This window comes from Mobula hypostoma, chromosome 8 (assembly GCF_963921235.1).
Source record: "Mobula hypostoma chromosome 8, sMobHyp1.1, whole genome shotgun sequence".
Taxonomy (NCBI): Eukaryota; Metazoa; Chordata; class Chondrichthyes; order Myliobatiformes; family Myliobatidae; genus Mobula; species Mobula hypostoma.
In genome coordinates this window covers 58,259,684-58,283,755 of record NC_086104.1, presented here as the reverse complement: position 1 = coordinate 58,283,755, position 24,072 = coordinate 58,259,684, and the positions used below count along the sequence as shown (strand labels likewise).

Here is a 24,072-nt window from a genome sequence, read left to right as displayed (position 1 = left end):
CTCCATTTCACTTTGTTTTCCTTTTCCATTTTTCTGTAATTTTCATATCATATAGTAATGACATCAGAACTAATGATGATGAAGTATTTGACAATATTTATGAATGACCAGTAATAAACATTACTGAATTCTAGAAGTCAATAATTGTATCTGCAGAAATTTAACAAAGGTATTGGAAACATATTTAACATTATCATTCAATACCCATTTTAATACTTAAGAAAATAAATGACAGTTTTTCAAAAAAAACCTGAATAAAACTTAACATTGCTGATGTGTATTTTGATCAGCATCTTGAAACCAAAACAAGATCTGTCTTTCTTCTTGGCTATTTGTCTTGCTTCCCTGTTTTGAAGTTGAAGTACCCCACTTCCTTGGTCCTTCCACTGCTTATTTCTTCATCCTTTAGTCTCCTTGGTTACGGGGACTGTTCCATCAAGTTTAGGTTTATTGTCATCTGACTGCATGTATATACAACCAAAGGAAACAATGTTCCTTCAGACCACGGTGCACCCACAAAACAATCATCACCCACAGAACATAAAACAAAATATTACCACAAATAAGTTAATAAAATATAATTCAAAGTGCATGTGGTTTTCAGCACAGGTAAACAGCTTGCTGAGCCGTTGGTAGTGGCAGGGTATTCATTAGTCTCATAGCCTGAGATACCTAGTCTGGCAATCCTAGTCCTGATGCTCCTGTACCTCCTTCCTAATGGGAGTGGATCAAAAAGATTGTGGGATTGGTAGGAGGAATCCTCAACAATCCTTCAGGTCTTTCACCCAGTAACTGGCTATCAATGAGTCTAAAATTTCATTTCATTTATGTTTTCTGGAGGTCTACCACATTAAAATTTTGTTCTGCATAACCCAAGGTGCTATGTACAGTTGAAGAGGCTCACATAATTACCTACCCTGCACTTACTCCACTACAGAGGAAAGCAGGTAGGTCAAAGGTCCAGATCAAGAATATCTGGGAGAGACGTGAAAGTGATAGAGAGGGAGAGAGAGGTGGTAAATTATGGAGATTGGGACCTTGAAAGTTGTTGGGCATAACTTGGAGTCTTGATCATCTGCTGAAGACTGTAGGCTTGCAGTTGGATATGGAGGTCAAAATCTAAAGAGGAATTGCATGAAGGGAATGGTACTGCAAAGAGTAAGTTTTTATATTAGAGCTTTATGAAGCCTAAGACTGCTTGCTGGAATCTGGTCAAGTAACTTACTCTGAAACAGGACTTGCATGTCTTGAAAAGACCAAGTTCTGCATGAATGTCCCAAGAGTGACATGAGATATATGCAAAATGTACATGTGGAAATCACATAAATATTGCATTATACACATCATAACTAAGCCTCTTTTTTCCTAGGTATGCTAATTCAAATTTCCGTCAACATTATGGACATGCATTTTTTAAAAACTTATCTAAGCAGAAGATGCACACTCCCACCGTTGGACCGGGGGTAATGGGGCTGATCAGATTTCTTCTTGTGCACCATTAACTTTTCTGTGATTCTGTGCAGTAATATTTGACCTTTTTTTTTAGAAAATAGTCTTTCACTTTTTAAGTGTTTTTTTTTGTTTTATTGTTTTTCAGATATTGATGAATGTGAGACTATTCCAGGTGCATGTAAAGGAGAAATGAAATGTATAAACCATTATGGAGGATACTTGTGTCTGCCTAGATCAGCTATTATTATCACAAATACTAGTGTTGAAAGTAGGAATGTACCCACAACCACTCTTGCTCCTGCTCGTGTCCCTGTTCCAACTCAACGGGTCTATCCAAATCTACCTCAGTTCCGGCCGTGGAGATGTGCACATGGCTTTGCACTTAATGATCAAAACCAGTGTAAAGGTAAGACAGCATTGTAGACATTTCATTGCAATTGGATGCTGTTTGAAAAAGAATGGTGCTGGTTATTTAATGTAACTATTATTTAATATAAACAAATATACGATATTACATTTATTGAGTATTTGATTATTATTCCAATGCAATGAGTTCAGTGGGAAATGTTATAATATAATCATTTAAATTTATTTCATATTTCCACAGAAAGTATTATTGCTTTTGTTATCTTTCACATTCTGCTTTTCACTGATTTAGGAAACTCATTTTACTTCATATTCTTGGCAATTACAGAGTTCAGGAGCACTTGGTGATCTGTGAGAATCCGGCAGGATGCAAAATTCAAGTAGGGAGGTTAGGCAATATCACTGACCTTTTCCTTGTAAATGTTTCTAAGATTTCTAATAGTACAGATGCTTTGTACATTTTACACAGTCGATTGTTCTTCTATACAGGATAGTGACAAGTACCATCTTGAGAGGTTTCCAATGACCAGAAGCTTAATTGCTATGACTACAAGAGCAAATCAAAAGCAGAGTGGCAACTGTCTCTGCTTCTGACTCCACAATGCTTCTTCACCATCTTTAGGGCATAAATGATGAATTCATCGTAGTGATTTGCTTTGATGAGTACTGTTGTAGCAATACTTCAGAAGCCCACTTAAGCAAGGGGCTTCTAAAGCAGCCCACTTAATGGGGATCCACATTCTTGTGTAAACAATAATTCTATCTAACTTCTTCTACCCAAGCGCCTGCAAAATACATTGTTTAGTGCCATGCCATGGTGTTTCCACAACTAATGAACTCCAGAAGAAAGACAACAGGAAATCCCCAAAAAGTTCTCCTCCAAGTCACATGCCTTCTTGACATGGAACTATAGTGCTAATCCTATGATCTTTGCATTTAACTATTCGTGCACTCCACCTAATTGCATTGTTGGAGTAGCTTCATCACAAGGTCTACGATTGTTCAACAATATGGCTGTTATCACCTTTTCCAGAGCTATTCAGGACGATTAACAAACTGGTATCTTATGAATGAAGAAAAAAATGCAATATATCCGTATGAAATACCTATTAATTGTTCTGAGACTAAATGACGTGACATTGGTTTGAATTGACGGACAGGATGTGCTTAACATTTAGCAAGGCTTACAAGCAAGTCACATACTTTTTGGGCCACAGTTGGTCCATTGGCTGAATGGAATCAAGAAAAATATAGTGAGATTTTTTAAATAAGTAACTGTTAGAATCTAATTGACTAGTTCAGGCAAAGTCAGACATGAACTCTGCTGCACTGAATTAAATAAACATTTCAATACAGCTGACTGCAGAAAGAAAAGGTTCAAAGGTTTCCTTAATTAAATGCTCAAATATTATGTAAGTCTACAGTAAACAAGTGTGCAATTGCATTGAGGAGTCTGTCACCAACTTGCATGTGGATTTACACTTTGGTGAACCTATCCTATTCAGCAGCAAAACAATGAAAAACTGCCTATTTGTGTACAAAGCAATGGATTCACATTAGTTTATTTTTAAAGACAAGCCTCCCTCCTCTCTATCTTTTTGCTGCAGACTGTCCTGCTGTCTGTGCATGCAGTATGCGGAAATAGGCAGATGATCTTGTAGCACATCTAGAGATAGGTGGTATGGCGTTGTGGGCATCACTGAGTCGCAGCTGAGAGAAGATCATAGTTGGGAGTAAAGTGGGTAGAGTTAACAAACTGCACATTCCTCAGAACAGTTGTCAGGATGTGGGATAGAAATTACAATGGAAGGTAGAAAAGGCAATGTTATGATAGTCATGGGGATTTGCATATGCAGGTAGAGAGGGAAGATCAGGTTGGTGTTGGATCCCAAGAGAGGGAATTTGTAGAATGCTTATGAGATGCCTTTGTAGAGCAGCTTGTGGTTGAGCCCACTAAGGGCAAAGCAATTCTGGTTTGGGTGTTGCATAATGAAACCGATTTGATTAGGAAGCTTAAGGTAAAGGAACTCTTGGGAGGAGGCAGTTATCATAATATGATAGAATTCACCCTGCGGTTTTAGAGAGAGAAGACAAAGTTAGATGCATCAGTATTACAGTGGAGTAAAGGGACATACAGAGGCATAAGAGAGGAGTTAGCCAAAGTTGATTGGAAGGAGACATAGAACATAGAACATAGGACATAGAATAGTAAAGCACAGTACAGGCCCTTCGGCCCACAATGTTGTGCCGACCCTTAAACCCTACCTCCCATATAACACCCCTCCCCCCCTTTAAACTCCTCCATATACCTGTCCAGCAGTCTCTTAAATTTCACTAGTGTATCTGCCTCCACCACTGACTCAGGCAGTGCATTCCATGCACCAACCACTCTCTGGGTAAAAAACCTTCCTCTAATATCGCCCTTGAACTTCCCATCCCTTACCTTAAAGCCATGTCCTCTTGTACTGAGCAGTGGTGCCCTGGGGAAGAGGCGCTGGCTGTCCACTCTATCTATTCCTCTTAATTAGTGAGGATGAAGGTAGAACAGCATTGGCTGGAGCTTCGGGGGCAATCTGGAAGGCACAGGATAGATAACATCCCAAAGATGAAGTAGTATTCTAAAGAAAGGATGAGGCTACTGTGACTGTCAAGGGAAGTCAAAGACAGCATAAAATCCAAAGAGAGGACATATAATTTAGCAAAAGGTAGTAGGAAGTTAGTGCATTGGGAAGCTTTTTAAAAACAACAGAAGGCACATTGACATATATAATGAAATTTGTTCTTTTGTGGCAGCAGTACAATGCAACACATATAAATTATGATCATTATAAAAAATGAACAGAGTAATAGAGGAATAGTGAGGTGCTGTTCGTAGTCCATTCAGAAATCTGATGGCAGAGGGGAAGGATATATTCCCAAAGCAGTGTGTGGGTCTTCAATCTCCTGTAGCTCCTCTCTGATGACAGTAATGAGAAGAGGGCATGTCCTGAATAGTGAGGGTCTTCAGTGATGGATGCCGCCCCATAGAGGTGCCGCCTTTTGAAGCTACCCTCGATAGTGAGGGGCTTGTGCCCATGATGGAGCTGGCTGAGTCCGCAACCTCTTTTGATCTTTTATATTGGAGCCTCCGTACCGGCAGTGAAGCAACCAGTCAGAATGCTCTTCACTGTACTTGTGTAGAAATACTTCATACTTTATATTTCATACTTTATACTTTATTGTCGCCAAACAATTAGTACTAGAATGTACAATCATCACAGCGATATTTGATTCTGTGCTTCACACTCCCTGGATTACAAATATTAAATATTAAAAATATTAAAAATAGTTAAAATTGGTAAATATTAACAATTTAAATTATAAATCATAAATAGAAAATAGAAAAATGGGAAGTAAGATAGTGCAAAAAAACCGAGAGGCAGGTCCAGATATTTGGAGGGTACAGCCCAGATCCGGGTCAGGATCCATTCAGCAGTCTTATCACAGTTGTAAAGAAGCTGTTCCCAAATCTGGCCGTACAAGTCTTCAAGCTCCTGAACCTTCTCCCGGAGGGAAGAGGGATGAAAAGTGTGTTGGCTGGGTGGGTCGTGTCCTTGATTATCCCAGCAGCACTGCTTCAACAGCGTGCGGTGTAAAGTGAGTCCACGGACGGGAGATTGGTTTGTGTGATGTGCTGCGCCGTGTTCACGATCTTCTGCAGCTTCTTTCGGTCTTGGACAGGACAACTTCCATACCAGGTTGTGATGCACCCTAGAAGAATGCTTTCTACGGTGCATCTATAAAAATTAGTGAGGGTTTTAGGGGACAGGCCAAATTTCTTTAGTTTTCTCAGGAAGTAAAGGCGCTGGTGGGCCTTCTTGGCAGCGAGCTCTGCTTGGTTGGACCAAGACAGGTCATTTGAAATGTCTTAGTCTTAGAGACGTACCAAATCTCCTCAAACTCCTAATGAAGTTTGAGTGCTGTCATGCCACCTTTGTGATTAAAGATGATTAAATTACATGGTGTTTCTTCCAGTTTTATTCAGAACAACTTTTAAATCACAGCATCAATTAAAAACCCATAAAACTTTCAGGTTATTGGTACTATGTTGTCAGTGGAGAAATGAAACTGTGAATAATGCAAAATGGGCTGCTTTCCATATCTGTTTCTTTAACATTTTTGATGTGGCCATTGTGAGGTGACTGCTTTGTGGCTGAATTGATGAATTTGAGGTTTAAGAACTGGAGTTTTGACAAGACAAGCTTCGGCAAAGCGGATGAGCAATGCAAGGCAAGGTAAGATGAATTACTTTCTCCGTGGTCTTGATGATTTAGAGATGGCAGTTAGGGTAGTTTCGTGATCCTCCTGCAGAATATGAGAGATCCAGGAAACTTCCAGATTCTCTGGTGACTATGTCTATGGGAAGTTTGTCTAGTACAAGCTCTTGACTGACTACATTAGGCAACTAACTGGAGCTGCAGCTGGACTCACACAGGAGCATCCATGGTGCTTAGAGTATCATAGACAGCAACTTTATTGAGTTTGTCATTCTGAAGGTACAAGTAACAGGCAGTTAGGTAACCACCAGGAAGGAAGAAGGTGTAGACAGTGTTTGCAGGATTACCCTGTGGTCATTACCATCAGAAACAAGCATATTATATTGACGGGAGACCAGGATGGTGCATTGTCCCCTGGGTGCCAGGGTCAAGGGTGTCTCTGAACATTTGCACTGGATGCCCTCATTATTTTATATTGTCTAATGCAAAACATGTATACTATAAATGAATGGAAAATTGTGGTTGTTTTCCATTGTCCTTAAAAGAAGCTTGGGATTATCTTCCATCTTAACTTTTCTAACATTTCTGTGACTTGACTGTGGCAATAAATTATATTTTTAGTTTAAAAAGAAATGGGGGGGGGGGACCACAGTAGCATAGCAGTTAGCACGGCGCTACTACAGTTCAGGGTGTCAGAGTTCAGAGTTCAATTCCTGCCCCATCCGTAAAGAGTTTGTACATTCTCCCTGTGACCACATGGGTTTCTTCCTGGTGCTCCAGTTTCCTCACACGGTCCAAAGATTTACTGGTTAATAGATTAATTGTTCATGGTAAGTTGTCCTGTGATTATGCAAGGGTTAAATAGGTGGTTTGTTGGGCTGGAAGGGCCTGTTCTGTGCTGTATCTTTAAGTAAATAAATAAACACCCTCAAGGGGAAGAACAAGCAGCCAGAGGTTGTTGTACATATTGGTACTAATAACATGTACAGAAAAAAGCACGAGATCCTGCAGAGTGAATCTAGAGAGTTGGACATGTTAAAAGGTAGGACCTCTCGGGTCGTATTCTCTGGATAACACAGTGCCATGCACCAGTGAGGGTATGATTAGGAAGATGGGCGAATGAATGTGTTGCTGAACAGATGGTGCAGAAAGGAGAGATTCAAGTTCTTGGACAAATGGAATCTCTTAAAGGGTAGGGGTGAGCTGATCTGGAGGGATGGGTTGCACCTGAAATGGAGGGGAACCAATACCCTGATGGGGAGACTTGCTAGAGGTTCTTGGGAGGATTTAAACTAATCTTGCAAGTGGGTGTTGGGGGGGGGGCGCACAGTGGGACCCTAAAGTAGTACTGCAGCAGATGAAGTTAAAGCAAATGCAGAGGCTAAAATGAGTGTTTGTTTTGTCGAGTACCTCTGCTCCATCTGCAAAGTGCGAAATTTCCTGGGTGACCAACCATTTTAATTCCTATCCCCATTTTCATTCAGACATGTCAGACCATAGCCTCCTCTTCTGCCATGGTGAGGCTACACTCAGGTTGGAGGAGCAACACCTCATATTCTGTCTAGGTAGCCTCCAAACTCATGGCATGAACATCAATTTCTCCAACTTCCGGTAATTTGTTTTCCCTCTTTTTCAGTTCGTCAGTCTGTTCTCTTGCCTCTTCTCCTCACTTGCCAAATCCTCCCTCTTGTAACCCTCCTTCTTACCTTTCTTCCATGGTCCCACTCTCCTCTCCTAGCAGATTCCTTCTTCTTCAGCCCTTTGCCTGTTACGCCTATTACCTCCCTGCTTCTTACTTTGCACCCCCTCCCCAACCTCCCAACCCCCACCTGGCTTAACCTATCACCTTCTAGCTTGTCCTCCTTCTCCTCCATCCACCTTCATATTCTGCATCTTCCCTTTTCCTTTTCAGTCCTGATGAAGGGTCTTGGCCTAAAACATTAACTGTTTATTCATTTCTATAAATGCTACCTGACCTGCTGAGTTCCTCCAGCATTTTGCGTGTGTTGCTCTGGATTTCCAGCAGCTGCAGAATCTCTTGTGTCTGAAATGAGCATGTCCAGTAGACAGAGGCAGGACATGGAGCTCAGTGGGTCTGATAGGCAAAGCAGCATGTATTTTAATGAAGAAAATTGATGAGTAAGGCGGATAAGCTCAGGGCACGGATTTACACGTGTGATTGTGATACTATAGCTCCAGGTCCTCCCATCTTGTGTAAGCCCAACTGAAGTACAGCCCGTACATAACAATGAGCAATTGGGAGTACACCAATGTGGATTTGCCAGCTGCAGTCTTCTACTGTGTAGGAACTCAGTTCGTGGCCATATTCCAAGTTGAAAACTGTTTGGATTGCAACCAGTTCACAGGAATGGACTCTGCTACAAGGGCCTGTATTACGGAAATGTGGCTGACAGATGGCTAGGACTGACAGCCCAGTGTTCCAGGCTCCAGCTATTTCTGGCATAATAGAGATAGAGGTAAGAGAGGAGGAAAGTTACTATATTGGTTAGGGAGAAATACTTATTAAGAATATCTTGGGGGTGAGGGGTGGGATGTCCAGCAAGGCTATATGAGTTAGAACTTAGAAACGAGAAAGGGGTGATCACCTTGATGTGATTATGTTATAGATGCCCACACTAGTCAGTGAGAATTAGAAGAACAAATATGTAGGGAAGTTACAGATATGTGGGAATAATAAGGTTCTTAAGGTTGATTTTAACTTAACTTCCCTAATATTAACTGAGACTGCTATAGTGCCAAGTAATGAGATGAGGCAGAATTTATAAAGTTTGTCCAGGTGCCTTTGAGGCAATATCTAGATAACCCTACTAGAGAAGGGACTACACTAGGCCTTCTGTCAGCACCTGGGCAAATGGCTGATGTGTCAATGGGAGAGCACTTTGCAACCAGTGATCATAATTCTATTAGGTTTAAATTAGGCATGGCAAAAGTTGGGACCAGTTCATAAGTTTTAGTACTAAATTGGGATAGGCTAATTTTGATGGCATTAGATGGGAAATTGCAAAGGTTGATAGGGGGTGGTTGTCAATGGGTAAAAGGACATCTGGAAAGCAGGAGGCTTTTAAAAAGAAAAATTCAGGGCCAGCAAGAGCAAGGAAACATATGTCGGGTATAAGCAGCTGAGTTCAAGTAAGTCCCTTGAGGACTTAAGGGTTATACACTTAAGAAGGAAAGTAAAGGAGAATCCTAAAATATTTTTTGTGTATAGTAAGTGTGAAATGGTAACTGGGGAGCCAGTAAGTACCTTTAAGAGTGAGTGTGAGGACACAGGAGACCGGCAAGGACTTAAATGAATACTTCTCATCTATACTTTGGGAAATGATGTACTTGGGGAAATGCACAATGGAAATGTGAAGTTGTTTCGGGAGCACTTGCATGGAGTTCTGCATAGGTTTGTCCCACTGAGGCAGGGAAATGATGGTCTGGTCAACAGGAAGAAAGAAGCATTCTTAAGGGTTAGGAAGCAAGGATCAGATAGGGCTCCAGAGTGTTACAAGGTAGCCAGGAAGGAGCTTAAAAATATATTGAGGAGAACTACAAGGGGACATGTGAAGGCCTTGGCAAGGAGGATTAGGAAAACTCTAAGGCATTTTACATGTATGTAAAGAACAGGAAGATGACTCTTGCCTGAAAAATCTGTTGCAACTCTCTGAAGAAGCAATAGGCAGGATAGACAAAGGAGAATTGGTTGATGTTGTGTACTTGGATTTTCAGAAGGCCTTTGACAAGGTGCCACATGTGAGACTGCTTAACAAGCTATGAGCCCATGATATTACAGGGAAGATCCTAGCAGTGGCTGATTGGCAGAAGGCAAAGAGTGGGAATAAAGGGAGCCTTTCCTAGTTGGCTGCCAGTGACTAGTGGTGTTCCACAGGGGTCAGTGTTGGGACCGATTCTTTTTAAATTATACATCAATAAGTTAGATGATGGAATTGATGACTTTGTTGCAGATGTTACAGACAATATGAAGATAGGTGAAGAGCAGGTAGTTTTGAGGAAGTAGAGAGGCTACAGAAAGACTTGAACAGATTATCAGAATGGGCAAAGAAATGGCAAATGGAATATAGTGTCGGGAAGTGTATGGTCATGCACTTCGGTAGAACAAATGAAAAGGTTGACTATTTTCTAAATGGAGAGAAAATACAAAAATCTGAGGTGCGAAGGGACCTGGGAGTCCTTGTGTAGGATTTCCTAAAGGTTAGTTTGCAGGTTGGGTCTCTGGTGACGAAGGCATATGTTGCATATATGTTAGCATTCATTTCAAGAGTTCTAGAATATAAAAACAAGGATGTAACATTGAAACTTTATAAAGCACTAGTGAGGCCTCACTTGGAATATTGCGAGCAGTTTTGGACCCCTTATGTTAGAAAGGATGTGCTGAAACTGGAGAGGGTTCAAAGAAGGTTCACAAAAATGATTCCAGGATTGAATGTCTTGTCATATGCAGAGTGTTTGATGGCTCTGGGCCTGTATTCATTGGAATTCAGAAGAATGAGGGGTGACCTCATTGAATCCTATTGAATGGCAAAAGACCTTGATAGAGTAGATGTGGAGAGGATGTTTCCTATAGTGGGAGAGTATAAGACCAGAGGACACAGCCACAGGATTGAGAGGTGTCCTTTTAGAATGGAGATGAGGAGGAATTTCTTTAGCCAGAGAGTGGTGAATCTGTGGAATTCTTTGCCACAGGCAGTTGTGGAGGCCAAGTCTTTATGTATATAAGGCAGAGGTTGATAGTTTAGTGATTGGTCAGGGCATGAAGAGATATGGGGAAAAGACAGGAGATTGAAGCTGAGAAGAAAATTGGATCAGCCATGATGAAATAGTGGAGAAGACGCGATGGGCTAAATGGCTAAATTCTGCTCCTTTACCTTATGGTCATATGACTATCTTGACGGTAGGACCAATCAGGGATAAGAGAGGAAATGTGCTGGAGCTGGAGGAGGTAGAGAAAGTCCTGAATGAATGTTTAGCCTCAGTATTCACCAGTGAGAGGAACCTTGATGAATGTGAGGTGAGTGTAGAGTATGGTAATATGCTGGAATATCTTGATGTTAAGGAAGAGGATACACTGGAACATTAGGATAAGACCCCAGGGCTGGACAGGTTACTGTGGAAAGTAAGGGAATAGATTGCTGTGCCTTTAGTGATGATCGTTGCATCCTCACTGGCCAGAGGAATAGTACCAGATGATTGGGGAAAGAAAATATTATTAATTTATTGAAGGTAATAGTGATAATCCTGGGAATTATGGACCAATGAGCCCTAGGCCAGTGGTGGGTAAACTGTTGGAGAAGATTCTTAGAGGCAGGATTTACACACATTTGGAGAAGCATGGCCTGATTAGGGATAGTCAATATGGCTTTGTGAGGAGTAGATCATGCCTCAAGAGCCTTATTGAACTCTTTGAGGAATTGACAAAACATTTGACAAGGTTCCTCATAGTAGGCTCATTCATAAAATCAGGAAGCATGGGATCCATGAAAACTTGGCTGTGTGGATTCAGAACTGGCTTGCCCACAAAAGGCAGAGGGCGGTAGTAAGATGGAGCATATTCTGCCTGGAAGTCCGTGATCAGTGGTGTTCCACAAGGATCTGTTCTGGGACCTCTGACCTTTGTGATTTTTGTAACTGATTTGGCTGAGGAAGTACAAGGGTGGGTTAGTAAGTTTGCAAATGACACAAAGGTCAATGGCTTTATAGATAGTGTAAAAGGGTGTCTTAGGTTCGACAGGACATTGATAGGATATAGAGCTGGGTTAAGAAGTGGCAGATGGAATTCAATCCAGAAAAGTGTGAAATTATTCACTTTGGAAGATCAAACTATAAGGTAGAATAAAGAGTTAATGGCAAAGTTCTTAGTAGTGTGGAGGACAGAGGGATATTGGATATAGATCCCTTAGTGTCACAGAGCAAGTTGATAGGGTTTTTGAGAAGGTATAAGGTGTGTTTGCCTTCATTAGTCAGTAATTGAGTTCAAGAGCCATGAGGCAATGGTGCAGCCTATAAAACTGATGAAACCACCCTTGGAGTATTGTATTCAGTCTGGTCAATTCATTGTAGGAAGAATGTGAGAACTTTAAAAGTAGTGCAGATGAGAGTGTGCTTTCTAAGGATAGGTTGAGCAAGCTGAGAATGATGAGACAGAATTTCATAGAGGTGTACAAGATATTAAGAGGTATAAATAGAGTGGACAGCTTTAGACTATGTCCCAGGATGAAAATGACTAATACAAGGGGGCATAACTTTAAAGTGTCTAGAGGAAAGTACAGAGGAGGTGTCAGAGGTAATTTTTTTAGACAAAGTGGTAAATACTTGGAATGTAGTAAGGGGTGGTGATAGAGGTAGATACATTGGGGATATTTAAGAGACTCTTGGGCACCTGGATGAAAAAAATGGAGGGTTATGGGAGGGAAGGATTAGATTGATCTAAGAGTAGGTTAAAGGCTTGGTACAACATCATGGGCCAAAGGTCCTGTATGCTGCTATACTGCCTTCCACGATCTCCATCAGCAAGGTGCATCACAAGGTTGTGTGGTTCGCCCCAGCTCTACTTGCTTTGTAGTTGTGTCTGTGAGACTAACCACAGCTCCAGTGTCATACCTAAGTTTGCTGATGACATCACTGTTGTTGACCAAATCAAAGGTGGTGACAAATCAGCATACAGGAAGGAGATTGAAAATCTGGCTGAGTGGTGCCACAACAATGACCTCTCACTCAATGTCAGCAAGACCAAGGAGCTGATTATTGACTTCAGGAGGAGGAAACTGAAGGTTAATGAGCCATCAGAGGTGGAGAGGGTTGGAACTGTCAATTCCTCAGTGTTATTATTACAGAGGATCTGTCCTGGGCCCAGCACAAAGTGCAATTATGAAGAAAGCACTTCTACTTCCTTCGAAGTTTTCAAAGACTTGGCTTAACATCTAAAACTTTAACAAACTTCTATATATGAGTGGTGGAGAATATATTGACTGCTTGCATCATGGCCTGGTATGGAAACACTAATGCTCTTGAACAGAAAATCCTACAAAAAGTACTGGGTACAGCCCAGTCCATCACAGGTAAAGCAGTCTCCGCGGCCCCCCCACCCCCGGCCACACACACCCGCCCATTGAACATATCTACCTTGAGCATTGTTACAGGAAAGCAGCATCCATCATCAGCAACCACTAACAAACAGCCTGGCCACCATGAAGAAGGTACAGAAGCCTCAGGACCCACACCACCAGGTTCAGGAACAGCTATTAATCCTCAACTATCAGGCCTCTGAACCAGAGCAGATAACTTCACTCACAGCAACACTGAACTGATGCCACAACCTATGGACTCACTGTCATGGACTCTTTGTCTGTCTGTCTATCGTATCTTGTTGTCCTTTGCATATTTGTTGTTTGTCTGTCCTGTTGGCTGCAGTCTTTCATTAATGCTATTATGTTAGTTGGAGTTACTGTGTATGCCCACAAGAAAATGAATCTCAGGGTTGAACATGGTGACATGTATGTACTTTTATAATAAATTTACTTTGCACTTTATACTCTTTATCTCTATCTGTGTTTCCCATGGAGGTGTATATGGAAACCAGTGAGTTCAGGGAAGAGAACAATGTTATCCTGAAACATATCAACATTATGAAAGAGATGGTGTCGATTGATTTTTACTTAAATCTTTTAGTGGCAGTTGATATAAAGATCTAAGAACATTGCAGGATTTCACAAGAATTTATTATGATAATTTAAAAATTTCTGCTACGAAGTCAGCTCAGTTACATTTTAGGATGTGAGCATTTGTAATGACGTTTACCTTCTCTTGAACTGGGTGTAGTCCTCTCAGAAGGAGTAATTACCTTCATTCACCAATAAAGATCTCCACTCAACTCTCCTTTTTAAACCTTTCCCCTTTCACCTTAAAGTTATGCCATGGAGTATTTGATATTCCACCTTGGAAAAAAGACTCTGACCCTCTACCCTCCCTTGGCCTCACACTCCAGGGGAAAGAGTCCCAGTCTGTCCAACCAGAAATACTTCCTAATTCAGGCAATATCCTGGTGAGCCCCTTCTGCATCTTCTCCAAAGAGTCCACATACTTCCTGTAGTTTAGCAACCAGAACTGCAAGCAATAGTCTAAATGCGGCTTAACCAAAGTTTTGTGCAACTGCATCATTAACTTCCCAACTTTTATACTCACCCTGACAGATGAAGGCGAGTATACCATATGCCTTTTTACCACCCTATCAACTCGTGTTGTCACTTTCAAAGAGCTATGGATATACGCCCCAAGATCTCTCTATAAATCAGGTGCTCCTAAGGATTCTGCCATTTACCCCACTCTTTCTCCTTGTATCTGACCTGCCAAAGTGCAGCACCTCACACATGTCCATATTAAATTCTATCTGCCATTTCTCTGCCTACATTTCAATTGGTCTACATCCTGCTGAATCCTTTGACAAGCTTCCTCAGTATCCACTACTCTGTCAATTTTTGTGTCATCAACATACTTACTAATCAGCCCAACTCCTTTTTTTTAGACCATAATATGACCATAAACATAGGAGCAGAATTAGGCCACTCGGCCCATCGAGTCTGCCCTGCCATTTCATCATGGCTGATTAATTATCTCTCTCAACCCCATTCTCCTGCCTTCTCTCCATAACCTTTGACACCCTGACTAACCAAGAATCTATTAACCCTTTAAATATACCTAATGACTTGGCCTCCCAGCTGTCGTCACCAAGAATTCCATAGACTCACCAGGCTTAAGAAATCCCTTCTCTTCTCTGTTCTAAATAAACATTCCTCTATACTGAGTCTGTGCCCTCTAGTCCTAGATTCACTCACTATAAGAAACATCCTCTCCTCATCCACTCTATCTAGGCTTTTCAATATTCAATTGGTTTCAATGAGATGCATCCTCATTCTTCGAAACTCCAGTGAGTACAGGCCCAGAGGCATCAAATACTTCACGTATGTTAATCCTTTCATTCCTGGAATCATTCTCATGAACCTCCTTTGGACCCTCTCCAAAGCCAGCACATCTTTTCTTAGACAAGGGACACAAAACTCCTCACAATACTCTAAGTGCAGTCTGACCAATGCTTTATAAAGCCTCAGCATTACATCCTTGCTCCTATATTCTAGTCCTCTCAAAATGAATGCTAACATCACATTTTTCTTTCTTGCCACTGACTCAACCTGCAAGTTAACCATTAGGGAATCTTGCACAATGACTCCTGAGTCCCTTTACACCACTGATTTTTGGATTTTCTCCACATTTAGAAAATAGTCTACACTTTTAATCCTTCTACTAAAGTGGATGACTGTACACTTCCCTACACTATATTCCATCTGCCACTTTTTGCCCTTTCTCCCAATCTGGCAAAGTTCTTCTGCAGACTCCTTGCTTCCTTAACATTACCTGCCCACCATCTTTATTTGCATCATCCACAAACCTGGCCACAAAGTCATCAATTCCATCATCCAAGTCATTGACATAGAATGTGAAAAGAAGCAGTACCAATACTGATCCCTGCAGAACACCACTAGTCACTGGCATTCAATCAGAAAAGGCCCCCTTTATTCTCATTCTTTGCTTCCTGCCAGTCAGCCAACCTTCTCTGCATACTAGTATCTTTCCTGTAATACCATGGGCTCTTGTCTTGTTAGGCAGCCTCGTGTGTGGTACTTTGTCAAAGGCTATCTGAAAGTCCAAATAAACAACATCCACTGACTCATCTTTGTCTATCCTGCCTATTATTTCCTCAAACAACTCCAAGGGATTTGTCGGGCAAGATATCCCCTGAAAGAAACCATGCTGACCTTGGCCTCCTTTATCCTGTGCCTCCAAGTACCCCGAAGTTTCACCTTAATAATGGACTTCAAGATCTTCCCAACCACTGAAGTCAAGCAAACTGGCTGAAATTCATTTATTTTGCCTTCCTCCCTCCCTTCTTATACAGATTAGGAGAATGGGCAAGAAAGTGGCAAATGAAATACAATGCTGGTAAATGCATGGTCATGCACTTTGTTAGTAGAAATAAATGTGCAGACCTTTTTCTAAACGGGGAAAAAAATCCAAAAACCTGAGATGCAAAGGGACTTGGGAGTCCTTGTGCAGAACATCCTCAAGGTAAACTTGCAGGTAGAGTCAGTGGTGAGGAAGGCAAATGCAGTGTCAGCATTCATTTCAAGAGGTCGGGAATACAAGGGATGTGATGCTGAGGCTTTATTTGGCACTGGTGAGTCCTCAACTTGAGTATTGTGAACAGTTTTGGGCTCCTCATCTAAGAAGAGATGTGCTGGCATTGGAGAAGGTTCAGAGGAGGTTCACAAGAATGAATCTGGGAATGAAAGGGTTATCATCTGAGGAACATTTGGCTCTGGGTTTGTACTTGCTGGAATTTAGAAGGATGAGGGGGGATCTCATTGAAATCTTTTGAATGTTGAAAGGTCTAGGCAGAGTAGATGTGGAAAGCATGTTTCCCGTGGTGGGAATGTCTAGGACAAGAGGGCACAGCCTAAGGATAGAGGGGCATCCATTTAAAACAGAGATACAGAGAAATTACTTGAGCCACAAGGTGGAGATTTTGTGAAATTTACTACCACAGGCATCTATGGAGGCCAGGTCATTGGGCGTATTTAAGGCAGAGCTTGATAGGTTCTTCACTGGACACAGCATCAAAGGTTACAAGAGAAGGCTGAGGAGGGGAAGAAAGGATCAGCCACGATTGAATGGCAGAGCAGATTTGATGGGCCAAATGGCCTAATTCTGCTTGTATGTTTTATGGTCTAAATAGAGTGACATTTGCAATTTTCCAGTCCTCTGGAACCATTCCAAAATCTAGTGATTCTTGAAAGATCATTACTAATGCCTCCACAATCTTTTCAGCTACCTCTTCAGAACCCTGGGGTGTAGTCCATTTGGTCCAGATGATTTATCTACCCTCACACAATTCAGCTTCCCACACTTTTCCTTAGTGGTAGCAACTACAATCACTTCTGCCCCTGGACACTCTCAAATTTCTGCTAATGTCTTCCACAGTGAGGATCAATGCAAAATACTTATTAAGCTCATTCACCATTTCTTCATCTTCCATTACTACAGCATCATTCTCCAGTGGTCCAATATCTACTCTCAACTTTCTCTATTTAAAAAAAACTTTGGGTATTCTCTGATATTATTCACTAGCTTACCTTCATTTTTCATCTTTTCTCTCTTTATGACTTTTTTAGTCGCCTTCTGTTGTTTTTAAAGCTTCCTAATTCTTTAACCCCACTAATTTTTGCTATATTAAGTGCCCTCTCTTTTGCTTTTATTCTGCCTTTCACTTCCTTTGTCAGCCATGATTGCCTCATCCTCCCTTTAGAATACTACTTCATCATTGGGATGTATCTATTCTGCACTTCTGAATTGCCCTGTGAAACTCCAGCCATTGCTGATTTGCCATCCTCCCTATAGATGTCCTCTTCCAATCAACTTTGGCCAACTCCTTTCCCATGCCTCTGTAATTGCCTTTACTCCACAGCAATGCTGATACATCTGACTTTACCTTCTTTCACTCAAACTGCAAGATGAATTCTATCATATTATGATCAATGTTTCCTAAGGGTTCCTTAACCTTAAGCTCCCTAATCAAATCTGGTTCATTGCACAACACCCAATCCAGAATTGCCTTGCCTTTAGTGGGCTCAACCACAAGTTGCTCCAGAAAGCCATCTCATAGACATTCTACACTCTCCCTCTTGGGATCTAGCACCAACCTAATTGTCCCAATCAACTTGCATAATGAAATTCCCAATGACTATCATAACATTGCCCTTTTCACATTCCTTTTCTAATTCTTATTGTAATTCCAATCCTACATCTTGGCTAAGCCTGTGTGTGTAAGTCCCATCAGGGTCTTTTTATCTTTGCAGTTTCTTAACTCTACCCACAAGGACTCTACATCTTCTGAACCAATGTGACCTGTTTCTAATAATCTGATTTCATTTTTTACCAACAGAGCTTTATGTACTCACCTATCCTTTCGATACAAAGTGTATCTTCAGATGTCAAGCTCCCAACTATGATCTTCTTTCATCATGTCTCAGATGTCCACAACATCATACCTACCAATCTTTAAATGCACTACAAGATCATTTACCTTATTTGGTATACTGCATGCATTCAAATGTAACACATTCAGTCCTGTATTCAAAACTCTTTTTAATTTTGCCCCCATGTTAATTTTGCCCTATCATCTGCCTGTCCATCCTCACTGTCTTATTACACACTGCATCCACTTGTATACCAACTGCCCCAGCCATATCACTCTGGTTCCCTTCCCCCTACCAACTTAATTTAAAACCTCCCCAACAGCTCTCGCAAACCTACCCACAAAGATATTGACCCCCCTCTCATTCAACTGTTGCCCATCATTTTTGTAGAAGTCGTACCTTCCCCAGAGGAGATCCTGCTGTTCCAGAAATCTGAAACCCTGCCCCCACAGCACTTCCTCAGCCATTCATTCATCTGTACTGTCATACTATTCCTGCCCTGACTAACGGATGCTACAGGGAGTAATCCAGAGACGACTACCTGGGGGTCCTGCTCTTCAGCCCCTTCCCTAACTCCCTATACCCGCTGCACAGGAACTCTTCCCCATTTCTACCTACAGTATGTGCACCATGACCTTTGGCTGCTCACCCTCCCTCTTGAGAATTTTCTGCAGCTGCAATCTTTTGTCCAAATCATTTACGTATTACAAGCAACATTGGTCTCAGCATGAGTTTGCAGAACCCATTTGCCACAGAACTCCAGTCAGAATAACACCCCTCCAACATAATGCTCTGTCTTCTTCAGCTAAGCCAATTTTAAATCCAATCTCTCAAGTCTCCATGGATCTCAAGTACCTTAATTGTCTGGGTCTGCCTACTGTGAGGGACCTTTCTTTAAACCCATGTATACAACATCATTGTCCTCCCCTCATGAATTATCTTTATCACATCCTCACTTAAGTTTGTAGCATGTTTCCATGCTAGCTATCCCATAGTCTATGCTTTACCAGATGCAGGCAGATTCTATCCCGAAGAATCTTTCCAATAAATTTGCTACCGCTGATGTAAGCCCCACCTCATGTCCCCCACAGCCTCTAGTTTTCTATGTTGCCTCAAGAACCCTTCTTACACAGAGTATCAACATTGGCTATTTTCCAGTTCTCTGGACCTTTGCCTGTGACTAGAGAGGACAAGATTACCTCTGTCAAGGCCCTCGCAATCTCCTCTCTTGCCTCTTACAATAAACTGAAATGTGTCTCATCAGGCCTTCCATTCTACCTTAATGTTCCTCAACACTTTCTACCCACTCTCCAAAACCTCTACGTCCTTCCTATAGTGGAACAACCAGAAATTAATGCAGTATTTCCGATGCAGCCTCAGAAGAGAGGTATCTGCAGTACTGCATGTAATACAAAATAAAAAAGCTACAACAGCCTGACTCATCAACTTAGTGCCTCCACAAGTTTACCATCTGCTTTCTTTACCACGCAATCAAACTGAACAGCCACTTTCAGGGAGCTAATGACTTGGACCCCAGAATCCCTCTCCCCATCAAAACTGTTTAGGTTCTTTCCATTAAATGTGTATCTTTACATTTGATCTCTTGAAGTCCGATCCCTCACACTTAACTATCCTTGGCAATCTGTTACACTATCCACAAAGCCAATCTTTGTCTGTAAAATTACTAACTCACTTGTCCGTATTATCATCTACCGTTGTATCGTAGTGGCTATTTTATTAGGTACACTTGTACACTTGCTCATTAATGAAAATATCTAATCAGCTAATCATGTGGCAGCAACTCAGTGCATGAAAGCATTCAGATAAGGTCAAGAGATTCAATTGTTATTCAGACCAAACATCAGAATGGAGAAGAAATGTGATCTAAGTGACTTTGACCGTGGAATGATTGTTGGTGTCAGAAGGGGTGGTTTGAGTATCTCAAAAACTGCTCATCTCCTGGGATTTTCATGCACAACAGACTCAGTTTACAGAAAATGGCAGTGAGTGGCAGTTCTGTGAACAAAAACACCTTGTTAATGAGACAGGGCAGAGGAGAATGACCAGACTGGTTCAAGCTGATAGGAAGGCAGATAACCATGCATTGCAATGGTGTGCAGAAGAATATTTCTGAATGCATAACATGTCAAGATGGGCTACAGCAGACATACACCCAGTGGCCACTTTATTAGGTACAGTCACTGAGTGTATGTATATGTGTGTGTGTGTATATATATATATATATATATATATATATACACACACACACACACACATACATATATATCAGATAACAGGTCCCAGTACACATCTCTAAACATGGACTTGTAGCCAAATAATGTCCCATTAACCACTGCTCTCTGTCTTCTATGGGCAACCAATTCTGAATCCAACTAGTGGAATGGCCATGGATCCCATGCATCTTAATCTTTTGGATGAGCCTACCATGAAGGTTGAATAATTTAAAAACTGAACTAAGAACGGTAAATGCTGAAACATGTAGCAGATCGAGCAGCATGTGCAATAAGGCAACAGGTCAGGTTTAAGGCCCAGGGAGCAGCATTTTCTGGTTTTATATAGATTTTATGAATTTGTTGAAGAATAACTTTAACCCAGCACCAAGCGCTATCATGCAAAGTTTCATGTTTACTTTGCAATTAAAAGGCAAATTGAAGTAAGCTTAAAGGCAATTTGAGGAAGTTATTGCAGGACTATAAATGTGGTGACACATTCTCAGAAATGCTAAGAGACAAAATGGTGTGCAGAATCAGTGGTGATCAGATTCAGAGGCATATGTGACAGAGAATGCACTGAAAATCGCTCAAGGAGTGGAATCATCAAATAGAACTAAGCAGGCATTGCAAATGAAACTGGCCCTTTCATGCAAGGCTGGGGTTGTGATGCAATACACACTGTTCTGAAGCAAACTGAACATCATTTTCAAAAGGTAACCAGAGACTTTCCTATCTTAGAGGGAAACATAAGCCTTCTGAATGCAGATTCAAGCAAAATCTGTCACATTAACCTAGCTTGTCAAAATGAATATAAAATAAAATTGAGTTAATATTAAGAAAAGAAATGCTGAAGGAGATGTATGGAAATGCTGAAGGCGACGTATGGAAATGCTGAAGGCGATGTATGGAAATGCTGAAGGCAATGTATGGAAATACTGAAGGCAATGTATGGAAATGCTGTAGGAGATGTATGGAAATGCTGGAGATGTATGGAAATGCTGAAGGAAATGTATGGAAATGTCGAAGGAGATGTGTAGTTTGCTTGCCTTTATTAGTGGAGGCAATGAGTTCAAGAGTCAGGAAGTTATGTTACAGCTTTATAAAACTCTGGTTAGGTTGCGTCTAGAGTTTGCAATCAATTCTGATCTCTCCACTATAGGAAAGTTGTGAAGGTTTTGGAGGAGGTGCAGAAAGCTGTCTGAATTAGAGGGCATGGGCTATAAGGAGAGTTTGGGCAAACTTGGATCATTTTTCCTGGAGTAGCAGAGGCTGAGGGGAGACCTGATGGGATTTCAAATATTGTGAGAGGCACAGCTGGAGAAGAAAGCTGGTAACCCAGGGTCGAAATGTCCAATATTAGAGGGCACACATTTAAGGTGAGAGGGATTAAATTCAAAGGAGATGTATGGGGCAAGTTTGTTTTCAACAGAGACTCGTGGATGACTGGAATGCATTGTCAGGGGTGATAGAGGAGGCAAATAGGACGGAGGCATTCCGAAGGTTTTTAGAAAGGCACACGAGTGTGCAGAGGCTGGAGGAATTATGGGCATTGTATAGGGAGAAGGGATTAGTTTATTTAAACATTTAATTACTGGTCTAATTATTTCAACACAGCATCATTTTTCTGTACTGTTCTTGACGTGCCAGAGAACAAAACAATAGCAAACATCCCCAAATCACCATGACCCCTACTGAACTGGAAGAGAACTACTATCAATTATATTCAATTAATTTATTTCTGTCGATGTTATTAGTGTACATGGTTGAGAATTATAATTGAAATGTGGAGCTGCAGTTGTACCTGGGATGAGAGTATTGGATTTACTGCAGTGCAAAAGAATGAGAAGACCTTGTAATGATTTGATAAGGTCAAAAATTGTGCCTTTCTATATGGAATAGTTCATTCCTTCAATATTAATTGCTCAACTTATTTTAATTAATATCAAAAATTAGTCATTTAAAATAATAGTTAAATGTCAATTTATTAAAGCCAAAAAGATCACTCATCAACATCAGCAGGCAACAATATATAAACTTTTGTCTTAGTACACCGAGATAAGTTGCATAGAGTAAGCTAAGTGAAGCTGAACCTAATTTTTATTGGTTCATATCAGATTTCAGTTCACTAAGGGTTTACTTTATACACAAAGAGGTTCAAGAAGTGAACTTGTACACAACACAAATATTTGAGTCGGATATCGAGGAAGTAGTGGTACTAACAGCTTGGATTATTATATTGTATAATGAGAAACAGGACAATTTGAATTGCAAAACTCCGAGGAAGCCAGTCACAGCAGACCAGAATAGAATACCTGAGAATTGATAAGCCTTGCTGAAGAACCTGTGAGAGCATAAATCTGATGGCCTCCTTCTGAACTGTGTTTTCTTGTGAAGAAATAGAATGCAAGTGAGGATTGACCACTGGGGAAATCTTTGTGTTAATGGAAAAAGAGTCATACAATCAGCTGTCAACTGCTGCACAAATGGAGTGATTTGGGAAAAAAAATCTGGATAATTTACAAAATTTTTTGGTGAGAGGCCATTTGATGTTAATTTGTTTCAAAGTGTCTAGTTCCAGATCAAGTAAGAAAAAAAGAAATTAAGCCAATGAAAAACATTTGACTAAGAGGGAAGGGGGGGGAAACAAGGTGAAAGCTGGAGGCAACGTTAATGAAATTGAGGTCAGAATGGGTGCATGAAGCAGCACCAATGCAGTCGTCAATGTAGCACACCCCATCCACCCACCACCTTAATAGGGATAGAGTTCCTCTTGTCTTCACATACCATTCGATCAGCCTCCGCATCCAACACATCATTCTCTACAACTTCCACCATCTTCAATGGGACCATACCACCAAACACATCTTTACCTCCCCCCCGATTCTTCACTTTCCACAGGGATTGCTCCCTCTGTGCTTCCCTTGTCTAGTCATTCACTCCCTGTCAATCTCCTTCCTGGCACGTATCCCTGCAAACAGTAAAACTGCTACACCTACCCATTCACCTCCTCCCTCATCTCCATTCAGGGGCCCCAAACAGTCTTTCCAGGTGAGGCAAAATTTCACCTGAGAATCTGTTGGGGTCATCTGCTGTATCCAGTGCTCCCGATATGGCCTCCTCTACATTGATGAGACCCAACATAAGTTAGGAGACCTCTCTGTCAAGCACCTCCACTCCATTCACACAAAGCAGAACTTCTCCGTGGACAAGCATTTTAACTCCTATCTCCATTCCTGCTCCAGCATGTTGGTCATCGGCTTCTCTTCTGCCATGATGAGGCCATTCTCAGGTTAGAGGAGTAACACCTCATATTCTGCCTGGTGGCCTCCAACCTGATGGCATGAACATCAATTTCTCCTTCCCTCTTCTTCTATTCCCCACCCTGGAGCCTTATCTCGTCTCCTCACCTGCCTATCACCTCCGCCTGGTGCCCCTCCTCCTTCCCATTCTCCCATGGTCCACTGTCCCCTCCTATTAGATTCCTTCTTCTCCAGCCCTATACTGTTACCGATTATTACATCCTAGTTCCTTTCTTCATCTGTCATCCCTCCTCCACTAACCACCTGCCTTCACTATCACCCTCTCCCTTGTCCTCCTTCCCCTCACTTCACCTTATTCCAGCATCTTCCCCTTCCTTTCTAGTCCTGATGAATGGTCTCGGCTCAAAATGTTGATTATTAATTCATTTCCATTGATGCTGCCTGACCTATTGAG

At 41.4% G+C, this 24,072-nt stretch overlaps 1 protein-coding gene across 2 annotated transcripts in view; it reads left to right on the top strand.

Annotated features, from left to right (window-relative positions):
• LOC134350120 (EGF-containing fibulin-like extracellular matrix protein 1) overlaps positions 1-24,072 on the top strand; it is a 106,963-nt gene that overhangs the window by 1,218 nt on the left and 81,673 nt on the right. For both annotated transcript variants that reach the window (XM_063055067.1, XM_063055066.1), the window contains exon 4: positions 1,598-1,858. In XM_063055067.1, coding sequence (XP_062911137.1) covers positions 1,598-1,858 — 261 coding nt within the window. The remainder of the gene's footprint in view (positions 1-1,597; positions 1,859-24,072) is intronic.